Source organism: Pristiophorus japonicus, chromosome 16 (genome assembly GCF_044704955.1).
Source record: "Pristiophorus japonicus isolate sPriJap1 chromosome 16, sPriJap1.hap1, whole genome shotgun sequence".
Taxonomy (NCBI): domain Eukaryota; kingdom Metazoa; phylum Chordata; class Chondrichthyes; family Pristiophoridae; genus Pristiophorus; species Pristiophorus japonicus.
This window is the reverse complement of record NC_091992.1, coordinates 84,412,628-84,430,223: the sequence shown is the minus strand read 5'-3', so window position 1 is coordinate 84,430,223 and position 17,596 is coordinate 84,412,628. Positions and strand designations below refer to the sequence as shown.

General features: G+C 46.0%; 1 protein-coding gene across 1 annotated transcript in view; it reads right to left on the bottom strand.

Annotated features, from left to right (window-relative positions):
• The window catches only part of hs3st3l (heparan sulfate (glucosamine) 3-O-sulfotransferase 3-like), a 159,716-nt gene extending 157,274 nt beyond the window's left edge, over positions 1 to 2,442 (bottom strand). Inside the window, exon 1 of the mRNA XM_070856832.1 lies at positions 1,904 to 2,442. Coding sequence (XP_070712933.1) covers positions 1,904 to 2,442 — 539 coding nt within the window. The remainder of the gene's footprint in view (positions 1 to 1,903) is intronic.
• Between the last annotated feature and the right edge of the window lie 15,154 nt (positions 2,443 to 17,596).

Sequence of the window (17,596 nt, the reverse complement as noted above, 5' to 3'; positions counted from 1 at the left end):
CCATTTAACAATACTTGAACGTGATGGTTTAAATATATGTGAAGCAGCCCCGCACTGTTTATAGATTCGAGAAATACCTTTTCTGGTTGTAAGGGTTGAAAAAGGCTCCCTTTTTAACCAGGTTTAATGAGCTCACAATGAGGACTGTGTAAGTTCTGTTAAACTCCGGACAGAGCTGTACACAGGGAGCTGTTTTATCCCTCCTGTACCTTTGCAATGCGTTCCTATTACAACCCTCTCCCACCGCCTGGCTGTTGGATTACAGGTACAGGGCGAGACTATCTGGCTCTACTGCTCTGTTAGAATCGCTTCCAGCTCCTGTCAAACACCAGGGAGAGAGAGGGTGAGAATGTGTAACTGACTGGAACATTCGCGGCAGACAGCAGTGAAGGATTGATGCACACAAGGGCAAGTGGGGAATGGAGGGATTCGGGCAGGGTGGGGAGGCAATTGGGGCTGGAGGCGGCTTATGTAGAGCAGGTGGGCCGAATGGTCTGTGTCTCGGCTGCAGATTCGATTTCAATCTGTGTAAAGCTAAACTATTGACACCAGCACATCTAGCGAGTCTCTATCATTTTGTTTTTGCACGGGATAAATATGCTGTAGCTTTTAGCCCTTAAACCCATTGCCAGCGGAGAGGAAACAGGCAAGCATGTTAAACACTTTGCCCTGTTTCTCAGTATTCTTCGCCCTCCCGGTTTCACGGGCGCGGTGAGAGTGGGTACAGAGGATACGTGCGATTGGGCAGCACCCGGCGGTACAAGGAGCGGGGGTCGAGTTAGAACGGATCAGAAAGTCAAGGGGGGACACATCTCAAGGTTCAGCTGAACCCCTGCAGGTGAGAGAGGTGCTCAAAATAAAGTCCAGACGATCACATAGATAATAGACAGCAAGATAGATGGGGGAGAGGGAGAAGGGATAGATATCGATAGAGGGAAAACGACACAGATATCCATACAGATGGGTATTATAGGCAGATGGAGAGAGATATTTATAGGAAGATGGTGAGATAGGTAGGTAGAGAGATAAATATATAGATAGATGATACAGTATCTGGACACATCGATCGGCACAGCAAATGATTGTACAGCAATAGTTACACAGATTAATAGACAATTTACAGGAGTGGCTAATAATGTGATAGGATAAATAGATAAACAGAGACAAATGGGCACAGATAATGACTGTAAATGGGGCTGTTAGCCTGCAAATAGATAAATTATACATTTATATGGGTTATGAGCGACTCAGATTAATAGCTTGTGTAGACTTCTGATGTAAATAGATACCTGTCTCTATCTCTGACACTGAACCCGGCTCTTTCCCAACTCGGGTCGATATGGAGTGAGGAGCGCACAGTTGTGTTTGTGTTTTGAGCACTTTATCCACCTGCTCGGATAGTTTGCTCGGTAATGTATCTGGGGGTATTGGGAGTATCTGTGCCCCGACTCTGAGGGTTCAGAGAATCTATTCTGAGGGTTTGGGTATCTGTGTCCCTGGTCTGAGGGTTTAGGTATCTGTGTCCCTGGTCTGAGAGGTCAGAGTATTTCTAACCCTGGTCTAAGGGATCAGGGTATCTGCTCCGATAGTTCAGAGTCTCTCTGTCCCGGTTCTGGTGGCGTTCGCTCTTAGTGAGTCACAGTATCTGCTGTGAGGGCTCAGAGTATTTCTGACCATGCTGTGAAGGGGTTGGAGTGTCCACTCGGAGTGTTCAGGGTATCTCTGTCCCTGCTCTGGTGGACTTCACTCCTATTGATTCTGACCGGTCTCTCCCAACATCTGGCTCCCCATCTCCCCCCTCCTTTGCCGGGGTGGTGGTGGTGGGGGGGGGGGGGGTGCTCTGCCTACAGATAGTTAACGGGCTACCCCTCCACCACCGCCCCCTCCCCCTTGTCTCTCTTACCTGTACCACTGCAGCCCCTTGCCGTAGTGCCTGTCGAAGAAGTGCGGCTCGGCTCCCAGCGCCCTGACGGCCGGGTGCAGCCGCATGAACTCCAGCAGCGCCCGGGTGCCTCCCTTCTTCACCCCGATGATGAGAGCCTCGGGCAGCCGCCGCAGAGCGCACCACCAGCGGCCGCCCGCTTTGGCCGTGCCGTTGAGCGCTCGGGTGGAGGCTGGATGTCCCGGTCCCGGTCCCGCTGCCCCCGCCGCCTCCGGAGCCCCGCTGCCCTGCTGCGCCTCAGCCCCGTCCGGGCCGCTCGGGATGTAGGATCCGGATGAGGGCTCCTCGTCACTGGGCAGCGGCTCTGCCGCCGTCCTCAAGCCCAGCCCCGGGCTGCGGGGCTCCAGCGGGATGGAGTCACAGCAGCCGGCCAGCAGGTAGAAGAAGCAGAAGAGCGAGAGGCTGAAGAGGGAGAGCATGGCCAGGAGTTTGTGGAGGAGACTGCCAATGCTGGCTCCAGGAGTAGACAGGCTGGCTTGCTGCAAGCTGCTACATGCCATTCCTCACAGCGATGCCCAGCTCCATCCATCCCACTGGCATCGGCGCCCCTTCATCCCGGTTGCTCCCCTCGACCACGGGCATCATTCCATCTTCTGCTGGGCTCTTCAAACTCTTCCAATGCTCTTCAAACTCTCAACTTTTCCTCCTTTTGCTGCTGTGGGTTAAAACAGTCTCTATTCCAGCCCTGTGTGTGTGTGTGTGTGTGTGCTTTCTCTGACAGGCTGCTCCACGATTTAATTCCCCCTCTCTCTCCAACCCTGCACCTCGCCCCTTCCTTCCATCACTGGCCCCCCGGCACTTTCCATTCATTCATTCATTCATTCATCTAGCAGCACAAGACAGCGGGCCAGCTGACCAGGCATACGGACCGTTCCCATTGGACCTGCTGGGACTGGAGGCGCGGTTATTCATAATTGAGTAGCTTTTGATTGGACGGGGCTCAGAAAAAGGGCGGTGCCTCTTTACATAATGGTAATTATTTTTGGGGGGCCGAGGCTGGGAAATGAAATTGCTATTTGTGGAGCAAGGTGATTTACTCCATACATTTAAAAGCAATCTGGGTGCCCAACACATGCCATAATTCACTGCACCGAATTGAGTGTGATTGCACAGATTGTATCGTGCATCTTTTTGAAGCACAGCATTTATTCTCCAGTAAAACTGTATTTCAGGAAAACTTTCTGTCACGTGCTGTGAAAGCGAGGTGACAAACAGTGTTTCATTAGCAGATGTGAATGTAAAAACCAAACATGCTGGCTGATGTTAAACAGCCATTCAAATTACGAAGATCTCGCGTACCATGCACACTGCAATTTAAATGTGTCCCCAGCAACAGAAAATCTGCCTCACTAATATGCCTTCCTTAGATCTAATTAAAATATTAGCACAATCCATTGTCTTTATTGTTAGGGAAGGGTATTGGAACATAAAAACATAAGAATTAGGAGCAGGAGTAGGCCATTCGGCCCCTCGAGCCTGCTCTGCCACTCAATGAAATCATGGCTGATCTTCTACCTCAACACCACTTTCTTGCACTGTCCCCATATCCCTTGATTCCCTTAATATTCAAAAATCTATCGATCTCTGACTTGAATATACTCACTGAGCCTCCACAGCCCTCTGGAGTAAAGAATTTCAAAGATTCACTACCCTCTGGGTGAAGAAGTTTCTCCTCATCTCAGTCCTAAATGGCCGACCCCTTATTCTGAGAGTGTGACCCCTGGTTCCGGACTCCCCCAGGCAGAGGAAACATCCTCCCTGCATCTACCCTGTCAAGCCCTGCAAGAATCAAGGTCTATGGAGCTAAGATGGGTAAATGGAGTTGAGGTACAGATCATCCACGATCTAATTGGAGTGGGCTCGAAGGACTGAATGGCTTACTCCTATTCCTATGTTCCCAATCTCACTATATCTCTCACAGACATCTACCACGTCCTTTGATTCACCGTGATCAATGCCCGGAAACATCCGCAAGTATATCTAACAAAATAATGGGCTTGAAATCATGCTACCCACGGACGAGTACAAAGTGCGCACATGCCCATCGGGTCCCCTCAAGTTCCAGGTTTAGGTATGCAAAGTGCATGCACCAAAACCCGGCCCTTGTACTCTGTCAAAAAATCGCACACATGCAAAGGAAAAGGGCCTCCGCGGGCGGAGATTTGGGCTATTTGCCCAACTCCTGCCCAGCGAATGTCCTTCAAATTCTTACACTGGTAAAAGCAGGCATAAGGCTTGCTTTTACCAGCGTAAGCCTTTTTAAAAGTAGAAAAATAAAATGTTATCACTCATTTATGTATTAAAAACCCTATCCATTGAGGTACATTTATTTTTAGCCCTGTTAAAACATATTAATAACATTTAAAAAAAGAAAATTTTTATATAAAATATTTAATTAAATTGTATTTTAATTAATTTTAAATATGTAATGTGGTTTTAACATTTATTTTCAGGGTTTGTGTGTTTTGGGGGTATTCCCATTCATACTTATGGCAGCTCCGTTCATAGGGAATTACTATAAGTATGAATGGGGATCCCCCTACTCTGATAGGTCCCACGTGATCCCAGATATCCGTATGAAACCCGCACAATCCTGTGATATGCGGGCCCCGACGCTGGCCTTCAAGCAGAGCCCCAGGATTGCAAGTCGCCGAAACTCCGGGACCACCAGGTACTTTCGTTGAGATTATTGCGGTCGGAGGCATTATTCCACAGGAAGCCTCTGACTGCAATTTCTGGGCCAATGATTGTGAGCATTTTCTAACAAATACATATGTCACACAATCTTCATTCTTATGGCTTTTGATAGGAAGGAACATAGGAGAGAGTTCCAGATTTCCACTATCCTTTGTGTGAAGAAGTGCTTCCTGACATCATCCCTGAACAGCCTAGCTCTAATTTTAAGGTCATGTGCCCTTGATCTGTATGTTCCCACCAGATGCAATAGTTTATTTCTATCTTCCCTGCCAAATCCTTTAATTAATTGAAACATCTCAATTAGATCACCTCTTAATCTTCTTTACCAGAGGGATTGGCAGCCTAGTCTATTCAGCCTGTCCTCATAATGTAATGGTTTACACCCCTCCAAGGTCAATATATCCTTCATGAAGTGTGGTGCCCAGAACTGAAGGCAGTTCTCTAAATGGGTTCCAATGAGAGTTTTATATAACTGTGAGATAAGTTCCACCCTTTGTATTCCAGCCCCCTCAATATAAAGACCGATATTCTATTAGCCAGTTAAATAATGCTTTGTACCAGTCCATTAGCTTTTAATGATTTCTGAACTTGAAACCGTGAAATCTCTCTGCTCCACCACAATTCCTAGCTTCTCAACATTTAGAAGATATTCTGGTCGATCTTTCTTAGGTCCAATGTCGATGAGCTCACACTTCCCCACACTAAACTCCATTTGCCACAGTTCTGCCCACTCACTTAATCTACCAATGTCCCTTTGCAACTTTCTACTCCCATCTACACTATTTACTGTGCCAGCTAACTGGTGTCATCAGCACACTTGGATATACAGTTCTCTATTTCTTCATCTAAGTCATTTGTAAATATAGTGAAAAGCTGAGGCCAAAGTACAGATCCCTGGGATAACACCACTACACATCCTGTCAATTTGAGTACATCAGTTCCTATGGACTGGAGGGTAACTAATGTAACACCACTTTTTAAAAAAGGAGGGAGAGAGAAAACAGGGAATTACAGATCAGTTAGCCTGACATCGGTGGTGGAGAAAATGTTGGAATCAATTATTAAAGATGAAATAGTAGAGCATTTGGAAAGCAGTGACAGGATCGGTCCAAGTCAGCAAGGATGAATGAAAGGGAAATCATGATTGACAAATCTTCCAGAATCTTTTGAGGATGTAACTAGTAGCGTGGACAAGGGAGAACCAGTGGATGTGGTGTATTTGGACTTTCAAAAGGCTTTTGACAAGGTCCCACACAAGAGATTAGTGTGCAAAGTTAAAGCACATGGTATTGGGGGTAATGTATTGACGTGGATAGAGAACTGGTTGGCAGACAGGAATCAGAGAGTCGGAATAAACGGGTCCTTTTCAGAATGGCAGGCAGTGACTAGTGGGGTGCCGCAGGGTTCAGTGCTGGGACCCCAGCTATTTACAATATATATTAATGATTTAGATGAAGGAATTGAATGTAATATCTCCAAGTTTGCAGATGATACTAAGCTGGATGGTGATGTGAGCTGTGAGGAGGATGCTAAGAGGCTGCAGGGTGACTTGAACAGGTTAGATAAGTGGGCAAATGCATGGCAGATGCAATATAATGTGGATAAATGTGAGGTTATCCACTTTGGTGGCAAAAACAGGAAGGCAGAATATTATCTGAATGGCGACAGATTGGGAAAAGGGGAGGCCTGGGTGTCATGGTACATCAGTCATTGAAAGTTGGCATGCAGGTGCAGCAGGCGGTGAAGAAGGCAAATGGATGTTGGCCTTCATAGCTAGAGGATTTGAGTATAGGAGCAGGGAGGTCTTACTGCAGTTGTATAAGGCCTTGGTGAGGCCTCACTTGGAATATTGTGTTCAGTTTTGGTCTCCTAATCTGAGGAAGGACGTTCTTGCTATTGAGGGAGTGCAGCGAAGGTTCACCAAACTGATTCCTGGGATGGCAGGATTGACATATGAGGAGAGATTGGATCGACTGGGACTGTATTCGATGGAGTTTAGAAGAATGAGAGGGGATTTCATAGAAACATATAAAATTCTGATGGGATTGGACAGGTTAGAGGCAGGAAGAATGTTCCTGATACTGGGGCAGTCCAGAACCAGGGGTCACAGTCTAAGGATAAGGGGTAAGCCATTTAAGACCGAGATGAGGAGAAACTTCTTCACTCAGAGAGTTGTTAACCTGTGGAATTCTCTACCACAGAAAGTTGTTGAGGCCAGTTCGTTAGATATATTCAAGAGGGAGTTAGATATGGCCCTTACGGCTAAAGGGATCAAGGGGTATGGAGAGAAAGCAGGAAAGGGGTACTGAGCTGAATGCTCAGACATGATCTTATTGAATGGCGGTGCAGGCGCGAAGGGCCAAATGGCCTACTCCTGCACCTATTTTCTATGTTTTCTATCAAATTATCCCTATTTTCTGTCCTCCACCTCTTAACCAATTGCCTACCTATGTCAATAGATTGCCTCCAATTCCACGATCATATTGCTGTAATGCACTCCCATTTACCTTAATTGGACAGGAGTTAATGACAGATAAATATTTCCCGAAATTTGTTGGCAGTCAGCCCCAAAGCCAAAAAAAGATGCTTCTCCCGAACACTTGACCAAAATTTATCCCTTGCCCATTCCATTTTTAAATGTCATACTCTTGTGGACCTCTTGTGGTCAGTCTGCAGTCTGGATCACAGTTGTGAAGCTTAGCTTGTTGACCTGTTCTGTCCCTTTAAGGTTCCAATCCTTGTAATTGCAACTGATGCCAAAATTGCTTGTAAATCTCTGGCTCCCAGCCAATGACTGACGTTCTTTCTCTCTTTTATTAATCTGTAACAAAGTGTGACATTTTGAAGTGTGACATCAAGGGTGGGCTGGACGCAGATCTCCCATGGCATTGCTTGGGGTTTTAGAAAGACAGGACTGGTTTTCCCATCTATGCAAATGTTTTCCTTTGCTAAGGTGGAGCTGTGTCCCTTTAAAACCAGATAATGGAATTGTGAGACCGAGGCCCCGTCTGCTCTCCCAGGTGGACGTAAAAGTTACCATGGCACTATTTTGAAGAAGAGCAGGGGAGTTATCCCCAGTGTTCTGGCCAATATTTATCCCTCAATCAACATAACAAAAACAGATTACCTGGCCATTATCATATTGCTGTTTGTGGGAGCTTGCTGTGCACAAATTGGCTGCTGCATTTCCTACATTACAACAGTGACTACACTCCAAAAGTACTCCATTGGCTAAAAAGCACTTTGAGATGTCTGGTGGTCATGAAAGGCACTATATAAATGTAAGTCTTTTTTTCTTTTTTGTTCAATAAACAGAGCCTTGGTCAGAGTTTGATTGTTTGGTAAGGGAATTATGCAGATTGCTGATGCTTGTAATTTCCAGGTTAGCAATTGCAATTAGCAGTATTAAGTGATTGGCTTTTTCCATAGAATACTTTGCACCTGAAACAAAATATGACATCTAAACAAGGTTAACGTTTGAGGTCGATGACCTTTTGGATCATTGACATGAAACATTAACTCTGATTCTCTCTCATCAGCCGCTGTCTGACCTGCTGAATGTTTCCAGCATTTTCTGGTTTTATTTCAGATTTCCAGCATCTGCAGTATTTTGCTTTTGTATGACATCTAACTGTGTGGTGTCTGGTATGTGATGGACAAGACATATACTAGAGGCAATGTTTTTATGCATATAATATATACAAGGCAATCTTCAATGACGTTGTGAGTAGAGTGTCACCGGTGGCTCAGTTGGTAGCACACTCTGCCTCTGAGTTAGAAGATCATGGGTTCAAGTCCCACTCCAAAGACTCACGCTCAAGATCTAGGCTGATGCACCAGCGCAGTGCTGAGGGAGTGCTGCACTGTCTGAGATGCATTCTGTTGGATGCGACCTCTCAGGTGGACATAAAAGATCCCATGGCACTATTTTGAAGAAGAGCAGGGACATTCTCTCCGGTGTCCTGGGCCAATATTTATCCCTCAATCAACATTATTAAAAAAAAGAGATGAACTGGTCATTTATTTCATTGCTGTTTGTGGGAGCTTGCTGCATACAAATTGGCTGCCGCATTTCTAATGACATTTCAAAAGTAATTCATTGTCTGTAAAGCACTTTGGGACGTCCTGAGGGTGTGATGGGCGCCGTATATAAATGCAAGTTTTTCTTTTGAGACAAAGTAAAATGTTAAAAGGCGTAAGATAATTAGACCAGGGTGTGCACAGATGTAATTCATTCCCCTTCCACGCCCCCCCCTCCCCGCCATAGCTTCCATCTGGTCTTGTGGGTTAGAGCATCTGCATGCTCCAAACAAGGCCATTGACGCAGGAAGGGATGGAGAATCCCAATTCCCGGAGTTCTCCCATCCCCAAGCTCCCATCAACTGGACAGATCATCTGCTGGAGTACCAGGCCACTGAATGTCAGATGGAGGTCCACATCTACCCAAGGTTGTAGCCTGAAGCCCTGAAGAACAAGGGGAACCATTTTAAAACATTATTTTTTTAACTTAGCCCCTTCACAATGGAGGCCGATGGGAACACTTTGAATTTATTTTCGGTGGGTCAGCACCCTCCCTGGATCCAGCACAGGATGTCTGATTTTCCAGCCTATGGGCCAGGCGGCTGCTACAGATACAGCCCTCATGATGCAGGCACTAACTGCAGTGGGACCAAGTTCCACATCCCAGCACTTACACTGGCTAGGGAATTTCATCCGGATTATCTATTTTCTTGAAGGAGAAAACAATAACACGATGTATATCCTATCTGCTAACGTTCTCTATTAATGCAGAGAGGATATTTCCACTCATAGGGGAAACTAAAACTAGGGGACATAGTCTCAGAATAAGGGGCCGCCCATTTAGAACTGAGGAGGAATTTCTTCTCTCAGAGGGTTGTAAATCTGTGGAATTCTCTGCCCCAGAAAGCTGTGGATGCTGGGTCATTGAATATATTTAAGGCGGAGATAGACAGATCTTTGAGCGATAAGGGAATAAAGGGTTATGGGGAGTGGACATGGAAGTGGAGCTGAGTCCATGATCACATCAACCATCATCTTATTAAATGGCGGAGCAGGCCCGAGGGTCCAGGTGGCCTATTCCTGCTCCTATTTCTTATGTTCTTATGTTAATGACTGTTCGGAAGATAGGAATTGTTTGACTAAGGTCTATCTAGTTCGCCTTCTACCATCTTGGTAATGATAATGGAGTTGTTGACTAATTACAACCATCAATCTCTATCCATTAGTCTTCCACAGACCCAGAAATAACATTAGGAAAACCACAGTTATCAAGAGCTTACAGTCACCTGTTCCTCCCAATCGTGCTACACTCACCACATGTCATGTCGCAAATTATTCATACACTATATCCCAAAATGTTATTTTCTGAAAAAAAAATCAAATTTGCGTTTGAATGAATCAATACTTGCTGCTTCCACTGTCTTCCCTAGGGAGCCTGTTCCATAGATTGACCACTGGCTCCCTGAAATATCAGTGGGAATGTTAACCCCCAAATCCAGTTGATTTGGGGTCAGATGGGATGTTAAAATGTTAAGAACATAAATCCTGCCACCCGCCCTCCCTCAACCCATCTCCAACCTTCTGGTCTTAACGGGGGTGGGATGGGAGTGGGTAGCACACCCGCTCCCAGGAGGAGGGTTGGCCCTTTAACAATTATAATGAGGATGGAGGCCTCTGATTTAACCTGCCGTGCAGGTTTAACTGTGGCCGGCTGAGGTTCCCAGGCCTCGAGATTCCCGGCAGCTGCAGCGAGGCGAGGACAGCCTTGGAGAGCAATCCTTGTGGGCCGGGAGGGGCAGGCATGCTTCCTCATAGTCCCCCCATCTCGCAAGCTACCCCACCATCAGCCCTCCCCCATCCCCCATACAAACACCCACCCCCCGGTCAGAGATTAACCCCACCCCGCAAGCTACCCCACCATCAGCCCTCCCCATCCCCCATACAAACACCCACCCCCCCGGTCAGAGATCGACCCCACCCCGCCAAGCTATCCTACCATCAGCCCTCCCCCACCCCCCATACAAACACCCACCAACCCCCTGGTCGGAGATCCCCCGCCCCCACTCATGGTGTCAAGGTTTGCACCTACCTGGGGTTGCAGTCTCTTCTCCAGCGTTCCCCACCCGATTTTGTATTTTTTTATTTATTCATTCATGGGATGTGGGCATCGCTGGCAAAGCCAGCATTTATTGCCCATCCCTATTATCCTTGAGAAGGTGCTGGTGAGACGCCTTCTTGGACCACTACAGTCCATCATAGCAGTTTAATTATGGCATGAGAGAGTGGCTTGTTAGTTGCCAATTCAGAGGGCAGTTAAGAGTCAACCACATTGCTGTGGGTCTGGAGTCACATATAGGCCAGACCAAGTAAGGCTGTGCAGGTTTCCTTCCCGAAAGGACATTAGTGAACCAGACGGGTCACTGAATATATTTAAGGCGGAGATAGACAGATTTTTGAACCATAAAGGAGTCAAGGGTTATGGAGAGCGGGCAGGGAAGTGGAGTTGAGGCCAAGATCAGATCAGCCACAATCTTATTGAATGGCGGATCAGGCTCGAGGGGCCAAGTGGCCTACTCCTGCTCCTATTTCTTGTGTTCTTATGAATTATGGGTTTTTGCAACAATCTGGGAGTTTCACGGTCAACACTACTGGAAGCCAGCCTGTCAATCAGGCGGGGAACCTATATGTGACGTCACATGCCTTCCGGGATCCCCAAGCTCTACCGGGTCACCCCGCTTCCAACGGGTAGAAACGTAACACGTCCGGCCATTATGCCCTCTGGCTCTATTGTTCTGGACAAGCTAAAATAGCTGGTCATAATCTGTTTTATCTAATGTGTTGCATTAACAGCTTCCCTCCTTATGAGCTGTGGCAACCTACATGCATTTCAATCAAGATTTCAGTTTGTTTGATTTAATTTTACTTACTTTTCATTGTCCTTAACAGGTTGCCAAGGCCAATTAGAAACTCATAATTGACAGCCTCATTTAAGGAATTACAAGCTGTCATGTCTGACAAAAATAATCGCATATTTTTGAAAACGATGCATTAAAATCCTCTTAAGCCTGTTGCCAGGGAGACAGTAATGAGAAATTTCATTGCATATTAAACAATATAGGCGAAGGATGTGCAAGTTTTTTTTTAATTGACATGAGTTGTACTTAATTTAAATGGACAGCTACCTGACCAGAACAAAGCAGAAATGCTTTGTATTTCTTGTGGCTGCTGTAATGTATGCACCTGTGAGTATGCGCACGGATTTGTCGAGCTGTTGCATTGTGAGTGGCTTAGCCAGTCACGTGATGTTCACAAGGCTCAATAAAACCCCAGTCAGTTGGGTCTAGGTCATACATGATGAGGCATGCAGTTGTGAGCCTAGTGGGTGAACTGGTAACATGTAGTGTGATTGTTAAACCTTTGTTAATAAATCAGCTAGTTCTTAATAGCAATGTGTTGCTATGAATTCTTAAGCAAAGAACCCATGAAGCAAATACATTACAGCTATCATGGCTGGGTTGGAGAGAGGTGAGATGCTACTGCTGAACTTTTGAACCTCCAACTGGAGCCACCATTCAGTAGGGTACAGTGGGCATCCGTGCTATGGTCAGGAGGGTAGTGGTAATCCACTTACACAGTTTATGGTAAGTTGTGCTGCTTATATCGGCAGCGGTGCCTTCAGCTGTCTCAGCCCTAAGCTCTGGAATTTCCTTCTGAAACTTTTCTGCCTCTCCACCTCTCTCTGTTCTTTTAAGATGCACCTTAAAACCTATCTCTTTGACCAAGCATTTCTTCACCTCTCCTAATATCTCCTCATATGGCTTGGTGTCAATTCTTTTGTCTGATTTCGCACCTGTGAAGCGCCTTAGGACTTTTTACTCCATCAAAGGCGATATATAAATGCAAGATGTTGGTGTAAGGAGTACTTGGTACCTGCTGTCCACCTGACAAGGGCTCAACTATTTACAATTTATATTAATGACTTGGATGAAGGGACTGAGTGTAATGTAGCCAAGTTTGATGACGATACAAAGATGGGAGGAAAAGCAATGTGTGAGGAGGACACAAAAAATCTGCAAAAGGACATAGACAGGCTAAGTGAGTGGGAAAAATGTTGGCAGATGGAGTATAATGTTGGAAAGTGTGAGTTCTGCACTTTGGCAGAAAAAAATCAAAGAGCAACTTATTATTTAAATGGAGAAAGATTGCAAAGTGCCGCAGTACAGCGGGACCTGGGGGTACTTGTGCATGAAACACAAAAGGTTAGTATGCAGGTACAGCAAGTGATCAGGAAGGCCAATGGAATCTTAGGCTTTATTGCAAAGGGGATGGAGTATAAAAGCAGGGAAATCTTGCTACAGTTGTACAGGATATTGGTGATGCCACACCTGGCATAATGCATGCAGTTTTGCTTTCCATATTTACGAAAGGATATACTTGCTTTGGAGGCAGTTCAGAGAAGGTTCACATAGTTGATTCCGGAGATGAGGGGGTTGACTTATGAGGAAAGGTTGAGTAGGTTGGTTCTCTACTCACTGGAATTCAGAAGAATGAGAGGTGATCTTATCGAAGCGTATAAGATTATGAGGGGGCTTGATAGGATGGAAGCAGAGTGGATGTTTCCACTGATGGGGGAAACTAGAACTAAAGGGCATACTCTTAGAATAAGGGACCGTCCATTTAAAACAGAGATGAGGAGAAATTTCTTCTCTCAAAGGGTTGTGGATCTGTGGAGTTCACTGCCTTAGAGAGCTGTGGAAGCTGGGACATTGAATAAAGTTAAGGCAGAAATAGACAGTTTCTTAAACGATAAGGGAACAAGGGGTTATGGAGAGTGGCAGGGAAGTGGACCTGAGTCCATGATCGAATCAACCATGATCATATTAAATGGCGGAGCAGGCTCGAGGGGCCATGTGGCCTACTCCTGTTCCTATTTCTTATGTTCTTATTTTCTTATTAAACTCATGCCTGTCACCTGTCTAATGAACAATGAGTAAGAAATGGGCAGTAAACAGGACCTCTTTCAAGTTGAGGCAAGTCCAAGATGACACCATCTTCTCAAGGGCAATGAGGGATGGACAATAAATGATGACTTTGCCATCGACGCCCACATCCCAGGAACAAATAATGAAAAAAAACATGTCCAGTGATGAAAGTTTGAAACCAAGTCAACCCTCTGTAGGACACTTGGATACCTGAATTAGGCAAGTCATCAGTACTCCAGGATACTCTAGGTGATTGACCAGCCAGCTATGGTTACATCTGCATCACATTTCAGCAGGTTTTTTTTAACCATTTTTCATAGAAAGGATTTGGAAATGAAATGACTTTAAATGTTGGTGGTGAATTTCTCAGGGTTCTCTCATTGACTGCTATAACTTTGATGGGAAAGGCAAGGACACAACGAAAAACGGGGTAAATTAAATTTTTGCCATTTTTTTTCAGGGCTTCTGTGGGCTTTCCGCCAAAGTTACAGTGGACAAGGTTGAGAACCCCACCCTCCCCACTGGAAATCACCCCCATTGTGTATTAAAAGCATAGTGGCTTTCAACAAGAATAAAGTGGGTCTGACTCACAAGGTAGTTAAAAGGCCAAAGGTTGAATTAAACACATCTTATCTCAACAACGCTCTATATGTTCACCTTACTGTGCAATAGCTTAATGATCGATAACAAGCCTTTTCTCTTCTAATGTTAAATCTGCAAACGGACTTGTCCCCTTTCTGGAAGATGGTCACGATTACAGTGTCTCTGAGGTCCCCTGGTATGCTTTCCTCCTTCCAGATAAGAGAGTTGAGCTCATGGATTCATGCCAAGAACATTTCTCTGCCATGCTTTAGTGCTTCGGCGGGGATTCCATCTGCTCCTGAGGCCTTGTTGTTCTTCAGTTGTCGGACAGCTTTTTCAACCTCATGCCAGGCTGGGATTGTGCCGAGGTGGTGCCGGGTAGCATGCTGTGGGATGGAGTCAAGGACACTCCTGTCAAAGACAGAGTCTTGGTTGAGGAGATCCTCAGGTCACAAGGGGGTTTTGTTGTACACCTGGGTCCCACGATCATACACGTAGATATAGGGAAGTGTAAATCAACTCCTATAGAAGTAAGGCACTCAGGCCACTTATAGGAGCGACTGATGTCGCTGGAGATATCCACCACAGACCTGAACTTATCCCAACCTGTCTCTGGGGGCTGGGATTCTTCCCACCTGGATCTGGATTCTGACAGCTTTGGCCTGGCGGGAATCCACCACTGCTCCCCACCTCTCCCCCCACACTCAGTCCTCAGCTAAAAACAGCAGTCGGGCGCCCGGAGGATGTCATCGGTGAATCCGAGCAACATCCCAGAGAGCGAATCTTTGAAAAGTTCCTGGTGAACTTGCGCTCACTGCACAAAGCGGCTGCGAATTTGGGCTCTGATTGGCAGTCTCACTCCGATGGCCCAGGCAGGTTGCTGTGCCACACTGGTGCAGGAGAGGGGAGCTGTTCCGCGCTCTCAGCAGAGGTACAGTTTCTGGGAGCAGAGCTTTACTCTGTGTCTAACTGCCCTGCACTGGGCCGGGTGTCTAAACTGGGATTCCCCAGTGGTTTCAGAATTACATTTTCATCAGTTTACTTATAATGGAAAAGAAAGCACGCGCTGATATTTTCTCTCACTCTTTCTGTCATCACTTGGCAATGAATTTCAACAAAAGCTCGGAACTTTATTGCACATTGATAAGCTTAGGCACTGCGCAACATGACAAGGTGTGCTGCACACTCTGCTCACCACTTGGAACCTTGAAAGATATGCAGTGTACGAGGACTAAAAGTTAGTTTTGGTAAGACCCAATCCGAGGAGAATTGTTTAACTTTGAAAAGATTTGCAACTTACACACCGCTGTCTACTCATCCGGCAGGGAGCCCTGGGCACTCGGCTACAATTCCCTGCCTTCAGTTACTGCAGCACCAGCTCCCTCCTCATACAGCAGCAGGCTCAACAATGCGGAGCATTCTCGACAGGTACATTTTTGCAGGTCTGTAAATAAACGTCGCAACTGCAGTCTGCAGTGCTGTGTTATCTTGTGTGGATGGATGTGTTCAAAAAGGTGCGAATTTAAAGAGATTACTTTCAGCAGTTAAAAGAAAATTTTGCTGCCTGACTTTTCTAAGTTATTACAGATGATACTGTGATCACGAAGGAGTGGTCAGACCTCATTGGACTGAAATACACACAGGCACACATACAATGCACAACTCACACACATAAAACACACAGGCACACACATACAACACACACAGACACATACATACAACACACAGACACCCACATACAACATGCACAGACACACATACAACACACAGACACATACAATGCACAACTCACACACATCCAACACACACACACATACAATACACACAGACACACACATACAACACACACGGCATCTCCGTCACGATCTCTTGCCGCTCCTCCACCACAAAAACAATCACCGCTCCTACACCACATACAACACACGCATCATCATCATCATCATCATCATCATAGGCAGTCCCTCGGAATCTGTTTATGCAATAACTCAAAAGACTGAATACTGTAAACTCCGAACAGGTACAAACCTGGCTCTACTTTATTAGGGCCCGAAGTGATCACATTACAAGATGGCTGGCCTTTTATACCTGGGCCGCACACACGTGTGCACAGCCCAATAACCTCCGACAGTGGCGCCACCTGATGGCTAGTAAACCCAAGCATACATACATAACAATATCCCCCTTTAAGATATTAGTAATGGTCTTTTTACAAATTGAGATGGTCTGGGGCTTTCCGCTCCCGAGTTGAACGTCTCAGTTCAACTCCAGCCTTGGGCGAGCATTCTGAGTCTGTTATGACTGGGGGCTGGGTAGCCGATCTGATGGGAGTGGCAATGACCATGTCAGGGATTGAACATCCAGATTCATAGACCACGTCAGGAATTGAAAGTCTGAATTCATTGATGACAGCGGAGTCCTCTGATGACTGAGAGTAGGTTGGTTGGTCACTGATTGTGTCTTCCTCAGACTGTTCCGGTTCATTCGTGTGCCGCAGCTTTATCTGATCGACATGTTTCCTGCCTGTTTGCCCATTCTTGAGCTTAACGATAAACACTCTATTACCCTCCTTGGCCATAACAGTAGCGGCGATCCATTTGGGACCTTGACCATAATTCAATATATACACAGGATTATTGATAGCAATGTTGCCTGACACAGTACCGTGATCATGATACCCTTGCTGACTTTGACATCTGTATTTGACATGATTATTCAAGTCGGGGTGGACAAGTGAGAGCCTGGTCTTGAGACCTCTCTTCATCAATAGTTCAGCAGGGGAGACCCCGGTAAGCGTATGAGGTCTTGTCCTGTAACTGAGCAATATGCGTGACAAGCGACTTTGCAGTGAACCTTGAGTTACATGTTTCATATTCTGCTTGATGGTTTGTACAGCACGCTCTGCTTGACCATTAGATGCGGGTTTGAATGGTGCTGACCTCACATGTTTGATACCATTGAGTTTCATAAACTCTTGAAACCCCATATTGGTGAAGCAAGATCCATTGTCGCTTACAACGATGTCAGGCAGACCATGCGTAGCAAACATGACACAAAGGCTCTCAATGATAGCTGTGGATTTGTTGGATGACATGACTCTATCCACTTGGAATAAGCATCCACCACAACTAAGAACATCTTTCCCAGGAAGGGGACTGCAAAGTCAATGTAGATCCTGTACCATGGTTTAGATGGCCACGACCACAGACTCAGCGGCGATTCCGCTTGTGCTTTACGAAGCTGCATGCAAGTGTTGCACTGATGCACACATGATTCCAGATCATGGTCAATTCCAGGCCACCACACATGAGACTTGGCAATGGCTTTCATCATGACAATACCGGGATGCGTGCTATGTCGATCATGCACAAATTTC